Raw genomic sequence first — 23,118 nt, forward strand, 5'->3', positions numbered from 1 at the left:
ATGTGGTACAGCCATCTTAATGGTGTGCTATATATGACAGCAAGTTCCCAGTAATGCGAACGTAATTATGAACTCTCCATTTTCCTCAAACTGATCGGCACAGACCTCATCATGCCAGCAAGAAGGCAGCAGAGATGCTGAGAGCAGAAAAGCATAGCTCCTTCTCTTTTGATAAGCAGGACCTAGTCAAATTTCTGCATTTGGGATGGAGAGTCACCATGGCCACGTACAAACACTTTCAAAAAATTACTTCTAATGGATCTGAAGCCCAGTTTTGAATCTGTACAACTACAAAGGGATTGCCACTTACTTGAGAAATTCATCACAAGCCTGATAAACGTGAACTGATGGCTACTGATGCTACTAGAGAGAGGGTGCACAAGTTTGATCAGAAATATGGAGCAGTTGTTAAGAATACTAGTGCCTGAACATCTCTCTTTTGAAGCTAGACTAGGAGGCAATGGTTGTGTTGTGCTGCTTCTACGATCAGACACCATTTATTTTCCATGCCAAAACCTCCCAAGTGGACTTGTTGGTGATCCAGCCCACACCTCAGAAAGGACTGAACAAGCATTACCGACAACTGTTCAAAGCTCTTACGATCTTGGAGAGAAGGATGGTCACCCTTAACTGACCACATAGGAGGGCAATTTATACTCCCTGTGGTGCCCTGCAGACTCTCAAATATTCCAACAACTACCCTCCTCCTCCTGCTTGCCCTTTCTGGACTGAGCCCATCTCCTTTGTCCCTTGCCTAAGTCATGCTAAGGCTCTCATAAGAGGCCCCTCTCTGCCTACCGCTCATTAAACCTCCCCCATGGCTGCCAGCTGCTACCAGGGCATCCCTGGGATGCAGGGGATGCACCAGATCTGCAGCCAGTGATGGAGAAAGACAATCCTTCCAGCTCTGAGGGGCAGAGCCTGGGCTTCAGCCACACCACGCAGTGGTCTCAGGCTTCCTCTTCTCCAGGCAGCACCTGTTTCAGGCCCTGCCTAGACCTGGGAAATCAGCAGTCCCCTCCATCTACCTGGGATGGGAACAACCTCCTAAGGGCCAACGATCTCCTGCAAAAAGGGAATAATCCTGCTCCACAGCAGGAGCCAATGGCTGAGGCTGGGCAACAGCTCTATGGAGTCTGACCAGAGGATTGAGGGGTTTGCTTCAAGGGAGGCCACAACTTTCAAAATTTCAAAATAAAATGAAACTGAATTACTATTTTTTTGTATCTTCATGGTTTAATTAGATTTCACATGCCTAAAATGTCTTAAGCATGAGCTGACCACGCATTACGCTGCAGGTTGCTTGATAAACCATTGATTTAGCATAACAGTCTTAGTTAGTATATTACTATTAAAAGGAATAGGTCACAATTTCACAGTGCCTCTGAATACTAAACCAAACGTTTCAGCCTTGCCCAGGCATTTGTTTCAAAAACAAACACTTCAATATTTATTTAGCAATTTGAGATGTTCGTCTGCTCACAGTAATCTCCCACTGAACCATTACATTCCCTACTCAATAACACTTAAACCCCAAAAAATGCAGGAGCACTCACTCACTAAAAATCCATTTACCTCTGTGCAAGTGCTGAAAAAAAAACATCAGCTTTGGCAAAACATGCAAATGGAAGCTGACAGTGAAGATTTGTTTAGGAATGTCACGTTTTTGGCGTAGACATTACAGTAATACAAAGTCAGTAGTTAACAGTAAAGACTTGAGTGTGCCAGCAAAAAATCCAGCAGGTGTCAGAAGAAAAGATCTTATTCCTGGGGTAGAGATCAATTCTAAAATAACAGATATCTATCTCCATCATAAATTTCAAAAATGGAATATGCCATCCAGCAAATTTGCCCATGAATTTGATTTCTGAGCTGAAGTTTTTAGCATTGCTTAATCATTTATAAGGCAATCTTCAGACATGTATCATTTATTCCATCCCTTTAAATCAAACTTCTTTGAACCTGTCTCAAGCACTAGTTTTAGTTTAAAGGCTTGGAATGTGGGAAGTTGGGGGGAGGTTGTTGTGGGGTTTTTTACATTAAACTTCTTTCTTTTCTTTCTTTTCCTTCTGGTTTCTGCTCACAGATGTGTAAACTTTGTTTTCACGCCATGAAAGTTTGTCATAAATTTTGTCATAGTTTTCAAAATTGTAAATCTGTCATCAGTGTGAGAGGAAAAGGAATGGCTTTGCTACTCCACCCTCATTCTCCAACTGTGCTTGAAGATCAGAAATCAAACCCAGTCCAAATCAACATTTTCAGGCTGGACGAATTCTTTACATCAGTTGGGTTGCTATCAGTGTGTCTAATACCAAAAGGGGTAGGTCAATGCCTTTGAAAAAGAAAAACCTCTCATTCTGAGTGAGCATAAGCAAAAGTTAATCAGTGAATATTAATACTCTCAAGGCGAATCTAGAAACCTCAGTAAACATGCTTGCCTTCCACTGAATATCATTTAAAAGCAGAGTAAAACATGTTCCCCAAGTGAAAAATGCAGGTATCAAACCCAAAAGGCTGCAAAGAATTTCTGTTGTTGCTACTGTGGTCCTGTTAATACCTTCCCCATCTACTCTCCTCCTAGGTACTTTGATGTTATACTTATAGGTAGGACATCTGACCCTTTTAAATCAAGCAAGAAGATGGGAAGACTTGGTCAGGGTCTGGCAATCAAAACTGTAGAAAAGTTTTATAGCAGCAAAGAAAATTCTGGTCCACTTTTCAAGCCACACAGAACATGATGATGAAAATGACAATCAAGGATACACTGTCTTGGCCTTATTCTTCCACGATGTATTAGACAGTTCACAGACAGTGAAGTTCAGAGCTTCAAGAAGTCTTCTGCTCTTTAGGCAAGATTTAACTTTCTGATCAATGCTTCTCCCCCTCATATCATCCCCATTTTGAAATCAGTTTTCCTGGCACTACACAGCAAAACAAAAGACCCCAAACTGCACAAACTGTATGTAACACGCTTTCGAGCCCAGAGCATGCTGGTGTTGGAATTATTATTTGTACTACACGAGAGGGTAGAGATGCCAAATTACTGTGCTAGACGCTGTATAAACACACAATTAGAAGACAGACTTGCTTCACAAAAGAACAATGTCTTGCTTGTATCTATTTGGTTGTTGTGTGGAATAAATGAGCAGCAGCCTCTGAGTGAGTTAACTTGCTCAGAATTTGATAGCAGATAATGAGGGAAACTACCAGTCTCTCTTCTGTTTCCTTTGACAAGACTAGGCAAAGGCAAAAGAGTACTTTTAAGATCACCATACAAACCCTTAAGAAGAAGGAACCAAACAAATGGCATTGCTTCACATTGATCACTGTACTTTGTTATTAAATGCAAACATGGCCATTCTTATAGTTTTTGGAAAAAAAAGTCTTAATATCAGATTCCCGCTAATTGTTTTGTTCTAGTTTCTAATCTAAAATTCTGACAAAGAAGAAAGGGGTTTTCTTTAGCATGATGAATGATAGGACATTCAGATTCCTACTTAATGACAATTAATTTACTGTATACCCATGCAAGTTAAGATAGTTTTAATTAGTTTTTACAAAGTAAAAGGGTAACTTCATACTCTATTTAGATAAAAGCAGCTATTGCCTGACTAAACACATTCTCATCAAATACAGAAGGTGAGCTGAGTGACCTTACTACGATTCACTGTTATTGTAATTCTCTATTTACTGTTTAAAAATAACCCATTTGCATAACAGTGCTACACATTTTTTGTCTTTAACTCTGAAATAATCCCTAATTGAAAAGTAGCTGCTATAATGAATCTCAAATGTGTGATCTTAATTTTTAAAAACAAACACAAAACAAATTAAAGACCGCATTTTGAATATATCTTAGCTAAAGCTGGTAACAGCAAATACCCTTATTACAGATAGCGCTTAGGTACCTTTTATGAATGGGCTGAAGTTATGGGCAAAGGTCAAAACGTCTTCTCTTAAGTAAGAAGTGATAACATCCTTGGGATGCAAAAGCTGTAATTCTATGTAGATTACAGCATCCACAATCTCTACTACCACATGAAGCTCCTCTGTGCAAATGCCATTATTTGGACAAGTACTGCAATGTCTTCTATTTTTCTCTAGTTTTCTGGCATACATCTGGGTATCCATCCTCCTGTAGACTGAATGGGCCCATTCAACCAAGTCTGCATCCAAATACGTGATTTGATACTGCTACCTACATGCATTCAGAAACTCTCTCCTACTAGGAACCAAAAACATTGAAAGTATAAAATCTCAGCTCATTTCAGGTGGGGGTGGACTAGATGACCTTTAAAGGTCCCTTCCAACCCAAACTATCCTATGGTTCTATGATCCCTTTACTTCAACGAAGTCATGTTCATTCATACAAACTGGGGCTTTGTCCTTGCAACTGGAACACAGCAGCAGATTTAAATTACCTGAACCATGCGTAACAGAGTTTCCATTCTGCAGATTATTATTAATATGCATCAAATGCATTAGCAGAGTACCTCGTCTCTCCCTATTCCTCTCAAAATCCAAATCAGGAAGTATCATATTCTTAAGCTTTCAGGCACTGAAGCCTGCACATTAATTTCTGGTTTAAGTCCAGACTACTTGTGTGGATTTATTATGTTTCTGAATTGGACCTAAGGGATGTTACATTACTGTAAAATCACTACGCACACCACCAGTGCAGTGAGACTGATAACCGAAACTGAATTAAAAAATCCTTAACTATCAAGGTAACAGGATGAAAATAGTTTCCCTGCCCAGTTCCACAACTATCTGCCTTGCCTGATTCTTGTAACTGCTGCTTATTCAACTACTTCACACCCCAGGCAAGTGTTCTTCAGAGGTAGCTATCTATATTCCCATGCGTTCCACAGGTGAAACTCCCAGCTCCCACACTCATTGAGATCAGCAGCTATGGCATACAGCCAACAGCAGGGAAGAAGAAACTGCATGCTAATAAATATTTTATAAAGTTGTGGGACAACAAGGTGGTCTCATGCTATTGTATTGCTCTGTACTACCAAGCAAGAGTCAACAGTCACTACCTTTTCTTGTCATCACGTTTTATTTCCCCTGTTGGAAGGAACAGAGTACATCCCAAAAAGCATGTAGGCATCTTATGACTAAAACGGAGTGCTCTGCTTAATCACTGCTGGCTGATCAAAAGCAGCAGTACTGAGCAGTTTGGAATGGGGTACTCTCTTCTCCTCCTTCAGAGAAAGGGAGATAGATCAGGGATCTGAAAGATGCTGAAGTGGGGAAAAGAAGGTTTTTACCATTAGGGAAAACTAAGTCAAGATCCTTGAGAATTCAGCAAACCACCTTAGAAGTAGTCTCAAGGCCTGCTGGTCTGTGATACCCAAGTTGTAAGCAGGGCTACCACTCTCTAAAAAGGAGGAAAACATGCTCTCCTGTGGGAAAATCAGATGTAAACCTTGTATTAACAGAGAGCTCATGAGGGAAATACCCTAATGATGAAAGTGAGTTACTGATTGTGAATAGAAAAGGATATTTTCAAAAGCACTCAAGCTGCTGGAAATGAAATTTATAATCTGTTTCCAGGAGCACTCCTGTTCCTCTCCCTACTTACTTTCAAAAGCCTACTTTCAGACTTGACGTAACCCTTGCACATTTGGCAATCAATGCTTTGGCCTTCCAGCCTCACCAGGAGGCTTACACTGACTCCCACTTCTCTATCCACATGGAGGCCTTCTGGATCAAACCAGGAACAACTCACGTGGTTTGCTTTATAGAATGGTTTATATTCCTAGAAAATGTCACTTACTATCCATAGCGTGAAGATATTCCATATGAAGAGCACCAGCTCCTGCAGTGGCAGCTGAAGGAATGATGTCTGCATACGGGCTGCGCTGGCCTGCCAACAGAGCCATCTGATGGTAATATTCAGCTGGACTGACGCCAGCATGTGGAGCTAAACACACAACATAAAAAGAACAGTTAATGACGCAAGATAAATGAGAAGGAAAGTTTTATCACATTGCTGGTTTCTCTGGTTATTAAAACAGCTTGTTTATTTTTAATGTAGTGCAATGTCTACAGTATGCCACTACCGGTCAATATATTTCAACCAATGATGCTGCAAAAACACCATTCAAAAAACAGCAAGGCATAAAATATTAATGAGCTCAGTGATCTCATAGTTTTGTATTTATTATTAAGTGACTCAAAAAGTGACAGGCTGACAGCAATGGAAATTAGTATGATTTATTAAGTGACATAAAAAAGCAGGAAAACCTTCCTAGAGCTTTACTCCCCATTTACCTCATCCCTGGCCCAAAGGACTCCATCTCTAAGGTAACACCACAGCTGAACTTCCATAAGCATTCAAGTTTCTGGAGTCTCTGCTTAGAGGACCAGAAGATTTTCATTCATGGCGGTAGTCTGTGTATAAGTTTAGGTTTAAACAAGGACAAAGCACGTTTTCAGGACAAATGCTGTTTGTCAATTGACAAGATAGGGGCAGTTTTTTGGGAGGACAGACTGAAGTCAATGAATGTGGCCATCCCATGACTCAAAGTTCATATACAAGTGTCCTTGACATGCAAGCATTTTTGCAGAGTCAAAACCACAGACTACATAGGCTCTGCATCCCACCAGGGAGATGAGTGATGCACTCCTCCTCTGATGACTCCCGTAAAAATAACATGCAAGCTTTCTGTTCTCCTGCAATTTTCAAGCATGCCTTCAAGTAACGGGCAACTCTGGACAAACACAAAAATCCACATAATTTTAATATCATCTCATGTCAGCAGGCTTCAGATGCTCCAGTAAGTAGAAGGTCATATCATGGGCTTGTGTGAATACTGATAAGATAAGCTGGGCTCCATCTCCTTGACCCTGACTCTGACTTGCTATGTGACCAGAGGTGAGCAGCCTTCCTCCCTGCTCTCTACTTGTCTCACTCGCAAAACAGTTAACATTTCCTTACACTCTGCTCACCAGAAGATGGTACATAAGTCTGCCTAAAACACTTCCAAGTTCCCCAGGTTAATGGGCTACACCCCAACAGATTACTTTTATATTCTTTCATAATATTTAATGAGATTTTTCTTTGACCCCAGCAACTGAATCTTGAATGGAAATAAAATTTTAAGCTGAAATTCTTTGATTTCCCACGTTAACTTGAATACTGTTACTTACACAGTATTACTAAAAAGGATAACTTACATTTATCAGAATGTAATGTTACAGAGAATCAGATCCTAAATGCAAACCTTAGAAGCAAAGAATCAATATTTACACTAAAAGGAATATTTACACCAAACATGGCACTGGAGCTTGGAGAAAAGTTTATTCAGCAGCAGATTTCTAAAGTGTCTTTATTTTTATCAAAGAAAATGGAAGAATGTGCTTTTGATGTTATAATGTTAAATATAAACAATTTCAGGAAAGGTTCAGAAAAATAAAAAGTACATCAAACAGGAACAGGAATGGCATAAAAAATGAGCAGAGAGAAATTAAAGGTTGTTGGTACTTTTTCCAAATTACCAGTTGAATTCTCAATTATATATAATCTATTTCAGTCAACACCACTTTCTGTAAGACAGCAAGAAAAATATTCAGACAAAATGTTAAAAGAGGAGTAACTCAGACTGAATCACTGATTTTCAAAGTTTTACAGTAGTAGGCAACGATCATATCTTTCCAGACACACTGAAAATACTTCCTGAGCTTTCTGACATAAGTGTCTGGGTTAACTAACAATAACACTGGCTGAAAACTTTAAAATTAACTGCTTCAGAAAACACAGTGAGCACATAATGGCATTACTAAATGTTCCATATGCTAAGAAATGCTCTGGTGCTCTTTAAAGATCATTCCTTACTACCTTCTTCAAACATAAAAAATTAGCCTACTAATGATGTATTGCATGAAGGGTAAATGAAGGGCAAATGGGAAGGCCCACAGCCCTGAATTCCCTCCTGGGTAGCTTCAGTTTTGCCCCTGCTTTATTTACAAGAGGCGGCATTTGTTTCTGCACTGCGAGCACTGCTGAGCTCCGTTTGAGCACTCTGTTCTACACACACCAACAACCTGCCCCACACCCTCTGTGTTACTCACAGGAGTCCTCGGCCACCCCTGGCCCACCAGCTCTGCTAGGTAAGGTGGAGCGACGAGACAGAAGACACCACTATTACTGCTGCTGTGGCGGTCATCCATTACAGCTGGCGAGACTTGCAGTGTATATGAAACTGCTCTTTGTTATGTTCCAGATTGTTTTGGCTCCTGGCCATCCCCAGGTCTGTGACTTGACAGACTGAGCCCAATAGTACACTGACCTAATTATCTAACTGGCCTAAAGCAATTAGGGTAGCAAGAGAAATCTCACTATGACTTTCAGAAGAACAATAACAACTTTCAAGTCTTCAAAGTTTTAATGCTATATGACTTAAGCCACGGTGCCCTTTATGTTATTAGCACATTTATGTGCATGTACCCCTTTAAATATCGGGGGGGGTTATTTGCATTCTTAGTAGCGCCCAAGCCATGACTTGGACTACCTGATCCCAGGAACGTACACCTGAAAAAAGCATTTCACTATATACATGACTGATCACGCAACAAACTACGGACCCTAGAGAACAAATGTAACAGCTTTTCAGTGAGCATGTTGTTTTACTGAAGAATCTCCAATGCCTCAATCAAGTTATTGTATTTTCACAAGGTGCTGCACAACACCTGGGCTATGGCAACGGACCAAAGATGAGCCATGAGCCTAGAGGAAACGTGAAGTAACACGTATTTGTTTAAAACCCAAAGCAGCTTAAGATAGCAAGTTTAGCTCGTATTTATAAAAGGCTAAGGTTGTGTATACAGTCAGTAATCAAAGCTCAGAGGACGAGTGTTATTACAGAGCATCCTCAGATGTGTTGTCCATGCCCAGGTGTCTCAGGCCATCTGAAAACCTATGGGTATCCACGGCATCTACGTGAGGCTGGCAGGTACGAAACAGGCCTTAGAGGAGAACACTGCCTTTCTGAAGTGGCATCTGGAGTTAAGGCTAAGGCAAGGTATTTCATAGAGCTGAACTGACATAGAACACCAGCATTGTAGACAGATGAATCTTAGCACCACTGCAGTTATGATGGAGCTCCTAACTCAGCTGGTAACGTGCAGGTATCTGTATTTGGGTGAACTGAATAGTTCTCCAAGGCTCCACTGACTTCAGTACCTAGATAACTCACTGGACTACAATGGCAAAACAGCACACCCAGATTACAAATCTCTATTCTGTAGAGACCTAAAAGGCCAGAATCTGGAACCAAACTGTACCCTGAGACATCTTAGACTTCAAAAGAGATAACCACTGGCCTGGTGAATATGGCAAAGCACCTCTAGGAGATCTCTGCCCTTCTGGAGTTTCAGCTCAGACACCCCAACGTATCTCTGATAGTACTAGGTGCCTACATCTATGCAAGCGAATTCAGTGTTGTGTACCTGAGACCAAGAACACACACAGGTTAATGTCATATGGTTGCGTGACAGGTGGTTTCCTTCCCTCCTCTACTTGTGTGTGCGACTGGAGCACACCTTAAGCATAAATGAAATTCTGCAGGAATGTGATCTGAAGATTATCAAAGGAAAGACAGCAAAGCACTCTGCATATTAGCTTCTGTGAAAAGCCCAAACATATATAGCAAGAATTTTCCCAATTTATGCCATTATGTTACAGCTCTATCATGTTTATCCTATATCAAAAGCTCCAGTGCTCCCAGAGTTAAAAACATATTTCTGAGCATTGAAATTGTTCCTTCAAAACAGTAATTTTTTCATAACAAAAAGAGTAGAATTAGCAAGGATTCATACAACAACCAAAGTGCTGCTAGGAAAGCTCTATGTGCATGCCATATGCCTTGACTGACAATAGGTCATTAAAATTCATTCTCATAAAAATATGTGCCCATAACTAATGGATTAACTGTAAAGGTATATGTTCTTATAAGCGAGGATTAATTAGTTATCCATTTGGATAGGGTGTACCACTCATTTTTCAAATTCAGCTAAAGACAGCTGAACTCTGGTAAGTTTCTGCACACACTAGGAAGATCTTTCCCATAGTTAAAATAGTTTAATTAACTTCACTACATATTTGTTTCCAAGTATGTTATATTTTAGCTCTCTTCAGCAAATGCTACAATTTTGAAATGTCAAACTGCTTACCCATTATTGAAAAACCCACTGCTAACAAGACTGAACCTTTCTGCAACTCTTATTCGTTTCTCACTTCGGCAAAACTCCCATTTAAATGAATAGGAAATATGCCAGAGTAATGACAAGAGTGATCACAGGAGATCAGTTCAACCGAAATAACCTGGAAAGTAATAGCCATGGTCACACCAAGACCTAAAGCACTGATATTTCAAGTGTACTGCCCACCATTTAAACAGAAGGGGCCAGTCCTGATCATCAGCCACTTCTTCTACATCAGCATCATTTCATTTGGCCATATCATTGACTAGGATAAACTGAAATAATTCTACATAACTTTAACAGAACTATTGACTAAATACAACAACTCAATGCATGCTTTCTATGATTGAAAAATACTATTTCAATCAATAAGCCTTTCACACCTGAAGAACTCCATGGTTATACACTGATGAAGAATCTGGCTCGATTCAGTGCAGATAAAGCAGATTTCTTGGGAGATCAGAATCACACCCTGGGTCACCTCCACAAACAAAAGATATCACAAGACATACACCACCCTTCCAGCTTAAATTTTGAATGAGGCAGGGCCTTTTTTTTTTTTTTTTCCCCCTTCTCCCTGAAGTTTCAACATTTGTGAGATGTACAAATGAGCCATGATCGGCTGATGAAGTATTGAAACATTTATGACATAATGAATATGTCTGACAAACCTGCTGAAGCTGCTTTGAACAAGGGGGAAAAAATTTTGACAAGATTAATATAACTTAAGTTGCTACAATGACAGAAAACAAGAAGCCTGTCTTAACCCACCGTCTGTTGGGCTGAGCCCACGGGCTGCCGAGATCATGGAAAGGGACGGGCTGCTGTGCAGGGACCTGATGTAGTCCATGTAAGGGTTAATGTATGGGTGAGGGGTGCTGAAGGGAGACTCTGATGTTGCAGCAGGATTTCGGTGCGGGGAAATTCTAAGGAACGGAAGCTCTGAGTATGTCGGGCTACTAGATAAGGCAGAAGGCCTGGAAGAAAAAAGAAAGAAAAACAAACAAAAAACAGCCAGGTTATCTATAGAATAAAGAAAAATACTGTAAAGGTAACACATTCATTTCTTGAAGAATAGCAACTGGCTTGCACATTTAATAACCTCCACTAAAGTCAACTGCCTGGAAAGAAAAAGGATAGGAAATTAATTCTTCTCTGTACCCATTATTAGCAACATTTCTCTGACCAATTTTAACATGAGTTTATATTTAGCTTAATCTTTAAATCCCTCAATACCCTTTCCCCATGGAGTTCAGCAGAAAATAACTTTAATTAGTGTGAAATATACACCCTGTATACCACATATTCATTCTTGCTGCAATATGGAAGACATACTCAGATGCTGAATCTTTTACGTCTCCAAAACCATGTGGCTATTGGAAAAACAAGTCTGGAGAGCAACACTGCACCTGCTCCCTTCATTGGCCAGCTCACTATCCCTGCAAGTGTAAGATTGCACATGTACACAGAAGTCATGTCAGAAGACCCAAACTTTGTAAGCCATTAAGACAGCTGGGTCCTTTGGAGCAGCTTTTTGTTGATGTCCCTTCCCTAAGATGGATAAAACTTGGAGACAAAGGAAGAAAGATTGCTTGCTTATGTTTGTTTTTAGCATGGCACCAGAGGCTGATGCCTTTAACATGACCACATTAATTAACTACCTCATTCTTGCAAAGGGAGAGCTTTGGTGCCTTCTCAGGCTATGTGTGTGAAGCTGTGATGAACCAAGGCTGAAAGCTGAGTTCACAGCTGACAAAAGATAAATAACCTGCCGTTACCCTCCCCATCATCCCCCCCCTCCCCCCCCCCCCCCCGTTGATATGACAGCGTCCGGGCTCTGTGTGGAGACCTTTCTCTTACAGCATCCCGCCTCCAAAGGCACTGGAAAAAGTCCAGATTTCATCAGGAGGGGTTGGAGTGCCTGCCCCTGCCAACCTGCTCTTTGGCAAAAGACAATGATTAAGCCTGTCATGCATTTGCTGTAGTCCAACTGGTTGACCCGAACTAAATGCCTTTTTGTCCCTGTTTTTCCAATTAATTTAGCATATATACAGCACAGACACAGGCAGCAGCTGTGAGAGCAGTGAGGGCAGCCTGTTCCTTTGATGCTGCTGGCTTACGAAGAATAATAAAACAAGAAATGTATTTTTTTTTCTTTTAACATACACATACCATGATCAATTGAGATAGTTGTTGTCACCTAAAAGGCCAACAGAACATAATCTTACATAGGAGCCAATTCTGCCCTGCCATCAGCTTGGAAATGCTAGTGTATGAGTGGGACAAAGATCAAAGTTGCTACATTCCCAACATGACGCAGGCTTCCCTGCCACAAAATCCATGAGGGCTCATAAAATCTGGGGAATAAAGATTTTTCCTCCTCTTTTTTTCTTCCTCTTTTCCCTTTCCTTCCCTTCCCTATTTGGGTTTTGTGTGTTTCTTGCCCTCCTACAGATTTCTGCAAGGTAAGCCTGTTCAGCCTTCTCATATGAAATTACCTCCTAGCTCCAAAATTCATTAAAGAGACGCATTTGTTGTGTGCCAGCAGCAGGTACTGGCAGCACAATCATGCTTTTTTGGCACCTGAGCAAGTGACCTACACGAAGCCCAGCCATGCACTGGTACACCTTCACCATATTTAAAACACACCGAGAACCTGAAACCAGGAGGTATTTTCCCCCACTGCGCACCTCCTTTCCTCAGAGCACTTCTCTGTGTGGTTTCGAAGCACCTTTGTTTTACAATGGAAATGAAGCTTTACTTGTGTGGGTACTGTGAACCCCCACCAGCCATGAAGCATTTGCTGTCTCGTGGTTCCCTGTCAGGCCAAGTGTAGAAGGCAGGAGCCCTGAAACTCATGGTGATGTAGGAAGCAAAAATACCACAGCTTAATATCACATTACTGAGTGAATTTCCCATCCTGGCAGTGAGGAATATACAGTAGTAGAGAAAATTTAATACAAGAGTAACAAAGAAACTAAGTTTGGATGTCATTTTACAAGTCATTTTTTCTAATGTGATCTCAGCTCAGAAAGAGAGAGAAACCCAAAGAGCATGCAGGCAGGCAGGAGCCCTGGCCTTATCTGATGCACATCGAGGAGAAAACTATTTAAAAGCTTTTGCAAGAAGGCTGAAAGTCTGTATCAGCCTCAGTGATTCACTCTCCAGCTGGCCAACAGCCAAACGCTGCTGCAGGAGCAAGATTAAGAGCCAGGCTGTCAGCTTTTCCCTCCAGATCCAATGGGAGCCATTCAAGGACACTGGGACTCAACCGCTTCTCCTCCTCCTCAGCCCTGCCTCTTCCTCCCTCTGAGCTCCTCAGTTTTCCGAGGATGCTGGGGAGAGGATGCCGACCTGGGTACCATCAACCAACAACAGGCATATAAGCTGTATTATCAGAGGCAGAAATAAGGAGTCATCAGATTCCACAGAAAATTCCCAGCTCTCGACTCTGATGTTTACTAATCTCTCTCCAACATCTGATTTTAACATGCTGCTAACTTCTCTGCTCACTTCCAGCCCATACTTTTCTCACTCCTCTCTGTTCCCAGACCCTCCTTTTCCTACAATCTCATTTTCCCTCCTGCCTCCATCTGCTCTCAGCTCCCACTGTTTGAACCCTCCTGATCTATTCCAATAAATGTCACTATTTTTCCTCTTCCTTTCCCTCCTTGATTAAACTTCACTATGAACATCTTTCAAAAGTATTAACTCCCTCCTTCAAACTAAAATGTGACTTTTAGAAAGGGTGCAGCCCAACACACTACTAGCTGCTGCTGCTTTGTAACCTCTGTGTACCAATAAAGAATGACTTTTCTCCTGTAAACAACAAACAGTACAGCCCAGGAGTGGTTCTGCAAACACTCATTCAGTGACAAGCAAATAAAATCTCCCAAATCTCCAGATGTGGGTGGCAGTCCGCCCCCATCATTTTTATTTCACATGTACTTTGGTTCCCAGCCTGGGCAAATGGTGTTCTGCCTTAGGTCTGAGGCTACTTCATCGGATGCAACAAGGCTTCAGCGTGAGAAAAGGCAGGGACATTTTCAGTGATGCTGCTTGAAACTTTATGCCTCACCTGCAAACCATGGGAAGACAGAACTTGTTCTGCATCCTCTCCTACACAGGGATTTTCCAGTTCAACAACATACTTGGAGCACTAAGGCTTCCTTCAGAGAGAGGGAGTGAAGCAGATGCACACTCTTTTCTGAATCAGAACCTTTAAGTCTGCTCCCAGAGATTCTGCAAACTCAGCTCAACTCAAATTTAACACAAAGCCTATCATACTTCCAATACTTACTTGAAGTTGGGAGGTCTCCAGGTTTGGGAATAAAAGACATCCTATGGCTGTGTTTCATCACCGCATTTTTTTATCCTGGCACATTAGGCTGATTTTATTATTTTCTCAGTAACCTTGATTACATCTACATCCCTGACATCGAAGAGAAGCAGCAGAGAATGGAGCCAGCTGTGAAGTCTCCTCCTCCTTTCTGTCCAGACTGCTTCCCTGCTCACCACTAAGGTGCCGAAATACCTTGACTGCCACACAACTTCCCTATCTAATACAGGTCTTCCCACTTCCCAACCACCTCTACCCTACCAGCTTCTCCTTGTCCCAGCTCTAATGCTCTGGAGAATCTCAGCTGCCCAAAAGGAGCGTGGTGCATGCATGCCCAAGTAGTGAGATCAATGCCAGGGCAAACAGGTGTATTTTTTCCTATTAGCCATGACACTTTCTTTAATGAATGTCACAGAGGTGTCTGCACAGCCTTAAAAACTTCAGTGGTCACACCCGTTCAGCAGCCGCGAGCAGCATCAGATGTATGGCAAATCACAAAACACACAAAGCTGTGGGGGTTTTTTCCCTAATGCTTTCTCTGAGCTGAACCACAGATGAGCTGTATCTAAGACTTCAGTTATTACTCATGAAAATGGTGTGTCATTTTGTTTTGTTGTTTACAGCTGTAACAGACAAACTCTACACTCCTTCGTGGCTTTTAGCCACCACAAAATCTGAACAAAGCCCATGCAGCCCTTTCTTTAACTGGGGAATGAAGATCATGGGATACTGAGAGCTGATGGGGCAAGCACGAGCAAGTTACATGCATTTCAAAATTATCTTCATACACAGATCATTACCTAGTATTATCCTGAAAGGACACAAATTTTTTCCATCAGCAGAAAGTATGGAGGTAGCGGGGTCTCATACCACATACTTTAGGCTGGTTTTTTGTACCTAAGCATTAGCCTCTTTTATGATGGAGAAGATCAGATGCTCCAAATTCAAGTGGAAATCCTGTCCCTTTCTTTGGTACTAACGGAGTGGCTAACTCACGCAGGTGAAATACTGCTGTCTGGCTATGATGAGAGATAAAAATCCCCTGGCAGGTAAGCAAGCACAGAGTTTGTTGATTACGTGGCTCTTCAGCCACCCTCTCTCCATCATTCCTGTAGATCTAGTGAATGGCCAGGCAGAAGACAAGCCCAAAGTACCATGAAACCATCTTATGTGGATTTACGCTTATAACTGAGTAAGGGTGGCTAGTCCAGGAAGTGAAGGGGGGGCGGGGGGGGGGGGAAGCGAAGGAAAGAGACCAATTTCAGGGTGCTGGGGAGAAGCAAGAGCCAGCTGCTCTCTATGGGAAGGCAAGCCAAGAGGCAAGGTTAACCCCAGCACAGGCAATGCACTCCACACCATCAGATCTGAGCTGAAGGAGCAGAGCCAGGCGCTGATAACAAGGCCATCAGCAGTCTGAGACAAGGCAAAGTGACAAACCAGGTCTGGGGGAGGCCAGTCAAGTGCAGAAGGAGATGGGGCCAAAGACAGGACAGGAGACAAGTTACACCATGGCTCTGAGGGGTCCATCCAAGAAAATAGCTACTTACAGTCCAGGTCCCAAGCTCAGGCAGGAGCAGAAACAGGCACTACCTACAACATAGCTCAGGCAGGAACTAAAGGCTCCAGGCTGAGTTTAAAAGGGGCTCCCGAGTGCCTGGGGTATGGGTGGAGGTCCCAGGTGAGGCTATTCAAGGCAATTATGGCTTATTAGTGGCCTCAGGGTGCTCACACTGCTTTGCTTTGGGGTTCTTGAACTGCTTTGAGACATCCTAGGCTATCAATATAGCCTGTTGTCGCTGTTCTTGCATCTCTGGGGACTATGAAAGGTACAGCAGGCCTTGGGATGTACTGCAACCTCCCATGCTTGTCACAGAGCACTCTGCAATAGCAGTGTCTTCTGGAAGCAGATGTAAAGCCACTCGGGACAGCCACAAAGGTCTGTGTAACTAGAAAAGCTGGATGAAAATTTTGAGGTTGGTTTGGTGCTAGAGAAGTGATCTGTCACAAATAGTTTCCAAATAGCTTTAAGCTGTGCTTTGGCAAAAACCTCTTCTAAGCACAACCTATCTTCAAAAACCCAACCAACAAAAACCTAAACCAAAACAACAAAACCTGCAAAACCATGGTGATTTAAGCATTTCCTGATTTTAAAGGAAACTGTAACTCTAGGACTGGAAATTTTAATGCCAAGTTCTGTCCTGATAAATTTTTAAATGGCTCTTTTATGAATCTGTTGAAAAATACATTTATATTGAAAACAGCAAGTGATCCTTAACTATAACATTGTAAATATGACACTGAGCTGAGGTTACAGATGGAACAATAATCTATCTCACAGAACAAAGCTTGTCAACGAAGTGGGATGAAATATTGTAACATAACCTAATTTATTATTGCCTTTTCATCCATCTTGTTATATTATGAAAGTGTCAAAGTTCAAACCTCGATATTTAATCATTTAACAGTACGTTATTCAATGCTGGAGCAAGCATTGATGGCATAAATCTCATACCAGTGATATCCACACTGTTTCTCTGATACCTGTTCAATTCAGCCCTGCCTGGAGAATTGAAAAATGTTAAACTCATTAAACTGCATATGATCCTTTTCTTTTTTTCTTTTTCTTCCCCCCCCCCCCCCCCCGCAATAATCTTCTGAAGTATTAAAAGATGATATTATTGATTTCCTGTACTACATATTTATGGGTTTGATTGTTTACAAATTCAATTAGAAGTGTAAAGAAAAAAGCAGCCATGGAATTGCATTTTAAAAATACTCGGTGCTAGCCTCACTCTCCTTGTGTTGAAGTCAGCGGAAGCTTTACTGGTGGGTGTCTGGGAGAGCAGAACTAGGTCAGCACTTTGTGCTTATGAAGATCACGTCTATGATCACTTAAAAGTTTCATCAATTAGATCAGCAGACAGTTTCCCATTTATTGCAGTTTATAGAGATTTGAACCCTACAATAGCAACTAAAGATTCTGAGAAGCAGGATGACTATTTGATGCTTAGTTTTTCCATATCACTTAGGCATATAGTTAGTTGCCTGAGCCTGATTTGTCGAGCACCTACAACCGCATACATGCTCGTAACAGTGAGGAGTAACTTGATCATTTGGGCTAATCACAACTATTAGAATTGTTCTCACTTGTATTTTCAGGGACAAGCCTTACTTTTTTAGAGCTCAACTTTCTTAATATAAAAACCTTTTTATAGCCAGTTGTTGACTGCTGATGCTGAAGGGCTGGTCTGCACAATCAACTATGGCATTACACAAACAATACTCATTTAACGTGGGAGATACTACCAAAGGAATTGAGCCGTGTGCTTTAAAACAGGAGTCACTACCTAACAAGACAGTCCTCACTGTTTATTCATCTTCCAGCATCTAATAGAAATAAAAGTGTTAATGTTTTGGGGACAGCCATCAGGGATTTCAGGGTTTAAAATATACAGGCTATGGTTTGGCTCCTATCACTCATCTGCTGTGCCACCTCGGACAAGTTTGTTGACTTCCTCATTTGCTGTTTCCCAGTCTGCAAAACTGCAGTAAAGCACTCAGAATGTGTTTGGTGTCTACAGTGAAAAGGTCAGACCAAGAGATAATATGCTACTAGTATCTTCTCACTCAGGCAAGGACAATGCCTTACACAATGTGTGCAGTTCTGGAATGTAAATTCCTAAAATACACAAATAACCTCACCTTGGATTTGAATAAAATATTTCACCCTCATAAAGTTAAAAGGTATCGCTGCAGGGGGAAAAAAAAAAAAGATACAAATGACTGCACAAGAGATGTTCATGGTGCTGGAAATCATGCACGACAATTAGCTGATGACCCACAGCAAAAGAATATTACTCTGGTTCCCCTTTACTTCTTTGGGAAGTGTTAACATTAGGTAGTTACAGTTAAAAATTGGCTACATCAATCAAGGCACTAAATCCTTAGTGACTGTATTCCTATTTTTCACCTGATGGACTGCCTGAACGCAGACACAGCTTTTGTACATACACCCTCTACTACCTGTAATACTGCATAAATAACCCAACCATCAGCTTGTGGATTCCCTCAAGAAGAGTTTATGCTGTAAAAAGCAATGAATTTTCATTCCATTATTTACCATTTCATTTACATAAGGTCAGCTGTAACACTGGTGACCTTCAGCTCACAGTAACACCTGTACTGACTGCAGTCAGCAAGTGCTACTTTAGATGCCACCGAGTCCGAGGTATATTCATTTCATTACGAGTCTTGACTTGGAGCCCTGACATGCATTCCTTAAATATGTATGCAGATACAGTTTTGATTGATTTATTTTTTTTCTTCTTTACACAAAATGCAACTAAAACCATGTACGGCCTCCCAGTAGTTCTCAAGTCAAGCCCAGGCTTCTCGTTCTCCTCCTTACACAATGGCGATCTCCCCACAACCTGCCTCCCCCTTTTCCTTCCATCCTGCCACCAACTGCTGTCACTGCCTCCTGACCCTCCTCTGAAACACTCTCCACTTGCCCTTTGCATACAGCTTGCCTCTCCTTCCTCTGAATCCTTCCCAGGACTGCTGCAAAGAAATCAGTGACTAGGGGAGGATTACATGATTTACTTGGCAATTTCTTTGCTTGTACAAACAAAGGGTGCAAACATACAGAAACGTGACTGAGTAGAATTACTCCCTCCAAATGCCACTTGCCTTTTAGGCTGCTAGAGGACATCCTTTTGCAAATTTTGCAGCAGCTGTGTAAGCTTTTCCTGCCCCACACCACCCAGCTGGTGCCCCTCCCAGCACAGGCAGCACATCTCTGCCTCTGAACACACCAGTGCCCAACTTCAGTGAGCCAGAGCAAAGCGACTGGACTGTAAATGGGGCAAAGGGACACTGGTCGACCCTGCTGAGGGACAAGGGATAATCCACAGGGCGAGAAAAACAGCTGGGGCTGGTAACCCCCCGAGGCCATCAGAACTGACTCACCAGAGTTCATTTGCCAAAGCAGTTGGACCTTGAGCTGTTCCTGGCAGAGATCCTTGTATTTGCACAACACTCAGCAGAGTTCCAGTTCCGCACAGAGCCGTTGGACATTGCAGCAACGTAAACAGTAAATAACAGTAATGCTAGCAAGCTATGCTGTGATTCCATCACTTGATTCTGCTAGAGCCTTACCAAGGTATTGCCTTATTTTACACAGTTCACACTGACTTCTATGAACTGTAAGCGGGGTAAGACCCTATACCTGCATAGCACAGCTTATCTCAGTGCTGGTAAAGTCTTCCTCCCCTGTCTTCAGCCAGTTGCAAGTCTACTGGCTTGTTGTCATTAATATATTGATGATAATGTATCCATGCTGCATTTGATGTAGAACTCATCATCAGAAATATAAAACAGAGGCATGGGACAATCAAATGTTATTTGAATAAGCCTTGGAAAAGTGTCACTACACGTTAGAGGACTGCCGTGGCGAGCCACATACCATTCCCTCTTCAAACTACGCTGTAGCACAAAGTGCAGCAGGGAAATCTGAAAGGTCTACAGCATACTCATTATCTGTTATTAATAACAGACTGGACAGTGAAATTACCAGCTGCGTTCCTACAGCAAACTTCCCTGCTCTGCAATTTCTTTTGATGCTCTAGAGGTGGTCTCATTTGCTATTCAAATTTTAGCCTCCTCTCAGTTACAGGCAGGGCCTGCCATCTCTTGAAGTGTTTAACCACAGCGGCATCATCATATGAATATGTGGGCATATATAAATCCTGATAGCATTCATGCACCCCTTTACTTACTTCCCTTTTCCCTTCCTCTCCTCCTGCAAAAGAGTGGGTCAAAGGAGTGTCAGAAGCTTTCTCACACTTAATGCTGTTAAGTCAGCTAATTGAATAAACATTTGTTTAACATTTGCTCCTATTTCACTAATGCACTGTGAGAATGAGAAGAATTTTATTCCCCTTCTCCCCTGTCCTCCCCCTTCCTCAGGAGTGCCACTAGCTGTTATCGCAGTGACTAATGTGCTGTATGTGGCCATTATAGTCTTCAACTCTGAAATTACACCTAGGATGAACGATAGGCTCTGCCTGTATGCTGATTGGGGTTGGATGATGATTGATTAGAAGAAAGTCAGACTATGTAGCCATGCAAAAAGAACTGCACTAAGCCACAAGCTTAAACACTAAAGAGCATTTCACCAGTGGCTTCAGAGCTATTAGATGTTTTCATTCGAACAACATTTCTCACATCCAGGTTTGCGCATTTTATCTTTATTCTTTCAAATCCTGAAATTGCTTGGATAAGAGGGTTTTTTATATATATATTTATATACATTTCTAAGAGTAGCCTGAACTTTTTAGGGGAAATTGAAGAGGCTTTGTGTCAAGTACAGCTAAATCCAGCCTTTCTATATCAAACCCCTGCTAGAAAATTACTGTGCAGATGATAAGGCTGAAAGATATAATAAAAAGTGACTCTACTCAATTTACACCGCAATATTGGTATGACTGAATATTTTTCATTCAGGTGACTGATAAAAATCACTAAACTGTATTGCAGATAAATAAAGGAGGCTTCTGTCAAGAATAAACACCATTAATCATGAAGTCTCACCCTCTGAGTGGCTGTGCTATGCAACTGCACAAATGCACCATCACAAGTGGCATGTGACCCAGTGCCTCCTTTCTTCCCCCAGCTCCCTGGTGACGATGTATTCTTAGGAAACTTTTTTCTTTTTTTTTTACTGCCTTTACAACATTTGGAAGTCCTTTAATATCTTTTCCATTCGAGTTTATGTGCGATTGCAACTGAAATCTAAATTTCAGTGATGATACATTCAGTTAAAAATTGATCCCATGAGACAAAGTGAACCAGTGCAGAGTGTGGCCACATTGCGGTAAAGCCGGTGTTACAGTGAGAAGTCTGTATTCCAGCTGGTGAAGATGAGGGTTTTGTAATTCTAAAGCTGAAACAAGTAGGAAAATTTTATCAGCTCCCCCAAGCCCTCTTCCCCTTTTCTCCCAACACATTTTCTTACCAGTTTTATTTACTTAGATTTGCTACTTCCAAATAGGTGCCGAGGTGAGCTGGGGTTTTTGCACATACAAATATGAAATTTCTCCGCATCACAGATCTACCTGAGCAGAATCAATGGATCTCCTTTCAAAAAGCAACTTACATGCTAAAACTGGACGTGGGCTGAAAGAAACTGTTAATACCCAGCAAAAGCACAGTCACACAAAAAGAAAACCAGACAATTTAGGTAACCTTTTTGTAACCTGTTTTAGAGCAAGTGATGATTCACTAGTGGCCGTGTTATTAAGCCGGAATGAAGCAGTGCCCTACAGACTAATGAGGTTAAAAAATGTAGTTAGGTCTTCATGTTAAAGGCACTTAGCAAGCAGTTTGCTTGGCAAAGACCAACTGTGTGTTGGAGCGGAGGACTAATCACACAGGCAGGAATCAAATCGACTGGAAGAATTAGGAGACTTGCGGCCCCGAGGAATGTAATTCATGCAGAAAAGCAGTTGTCAGAGCGAGGCCGGGGAACTGTGTGGGAAGAAAGCAAAATAAACAGCTCAACAAAGAAAACAAAGACGCTCAAATAGTGGCTTTTCTAATGCTTGAGTACACTGTAACTTCAGTGGGTGCATATGACAAAAACCTCATCAAAGACTACCTCTATACAGGCAATACACCCGTGAATGGTGCACTGTTTCAAAAACACTCAGAAAAGCCTGAAGGCCTTTAAAAAATAACCTTAAAGTCATTATGCACAACAGAGAAAGTGTGCATACATACATGTAGGCATGACTGGGAGAAGAAGAAAAACATCCAAATGGCAAAAAACTAAGAGAGTTGCAATGGTTTCTACAATTACTCCCAATTTCTCTACCATTTACATATCAGAAGAGGACGCAGCCTGCATGCAAAGAGTGCTCCTGGCTATGTGCAACAATATTCTCTGTGGAAAAACAGCATTGCTAATTGGGATCCACTCCCCCAGAGTGAAGACCAGATTCCTGCATCCACCAGGGAGATTACCTGACCAGAAAGAAGAGCTTGCTGGTCCTAAATCTCGACAGAACTCCTGAGGTATTCACAGGAAGTTTTTCTTGTGATGAGTATGACCTGTGATGGTAAAATCAAACTTTGACATCAACTGATACATGAATTTCATAAATACTCTGTTATTTCAAAACCCAGTATTTTCAATTAATGGGGGTTTACTTCCATAATTTAATGGTTTTAAATTTTCAGAGAATTAAGCTTTTAGTACTTTCAGTACTTAAATACCTTTCTCCTCATTTCATTCATTCACTGATGATTTTTCTAAGCCCTCCCTACCTCACACTCAAGAATATCATCCTCACTATTGTTTCAGCAAATTTCAGATTCTCTTCTTCCCTTAATGTCTTCCTCCCGCTAAGCCAGGCATTCCTTCTCCTGGTAAAGCACCCCAAAACCCTCTCACATCACCTCAAATGAACACTCCTCAGCATTCTGTAATGCCAGAAACACTCTTTCTCAAATTCAAAACCAAAGCAAAGCAAACCCCTCAGTTTTCATTTCCAGTGCCTACTGCAAGTTAC

The 23,118-nt window shown here is 41.6% G+C and overlaps 1 protein-coding gene across 2 annotated transcripts in view; it reads right to left on the bottom strand.

The window, feature by feature from the left end:
- The window catches only part of GLI3 (GLI family zinc finger 3), a 215,801-nt gene that overhangs the window by 62,784 nt on the left and 129,899 nt on the right, over positions 1–23,118 (bottom strand). For both annotated transcript variants that reach the window (XM_055806548.1, XM_005232952.4), the window contains exons 5-6: positions 10,981–11,186; positions 5,783–5,929 (exon numbers count right to left, since the gene is read on the bottom strand). In XM_055806548.1, the coding sequence (XP_055662523.1) occupies positions 5,783–5,929; positions 10,981–11,186 (353 nt within the window). The remainder of the gene's footprint in view (positions 1–5,782; positions 5,930–10,980; positions 11,187–23,118) is intronic.

This window comes from Falco peregrinus, chromosome 5 (assembly GCF_023634155.1).
Source record: "Falco peregrinus isolate bFalPer1 chromosome 5, bFalPer1.pri, whole genome shotgun sequence".
In the NCBI taxonomy this organism is placed as follows: Eukaryota; Metazoa; Chordata; class Aves; order Falconiformes; family Falconidae; genus Falco; species Falco peregrinus.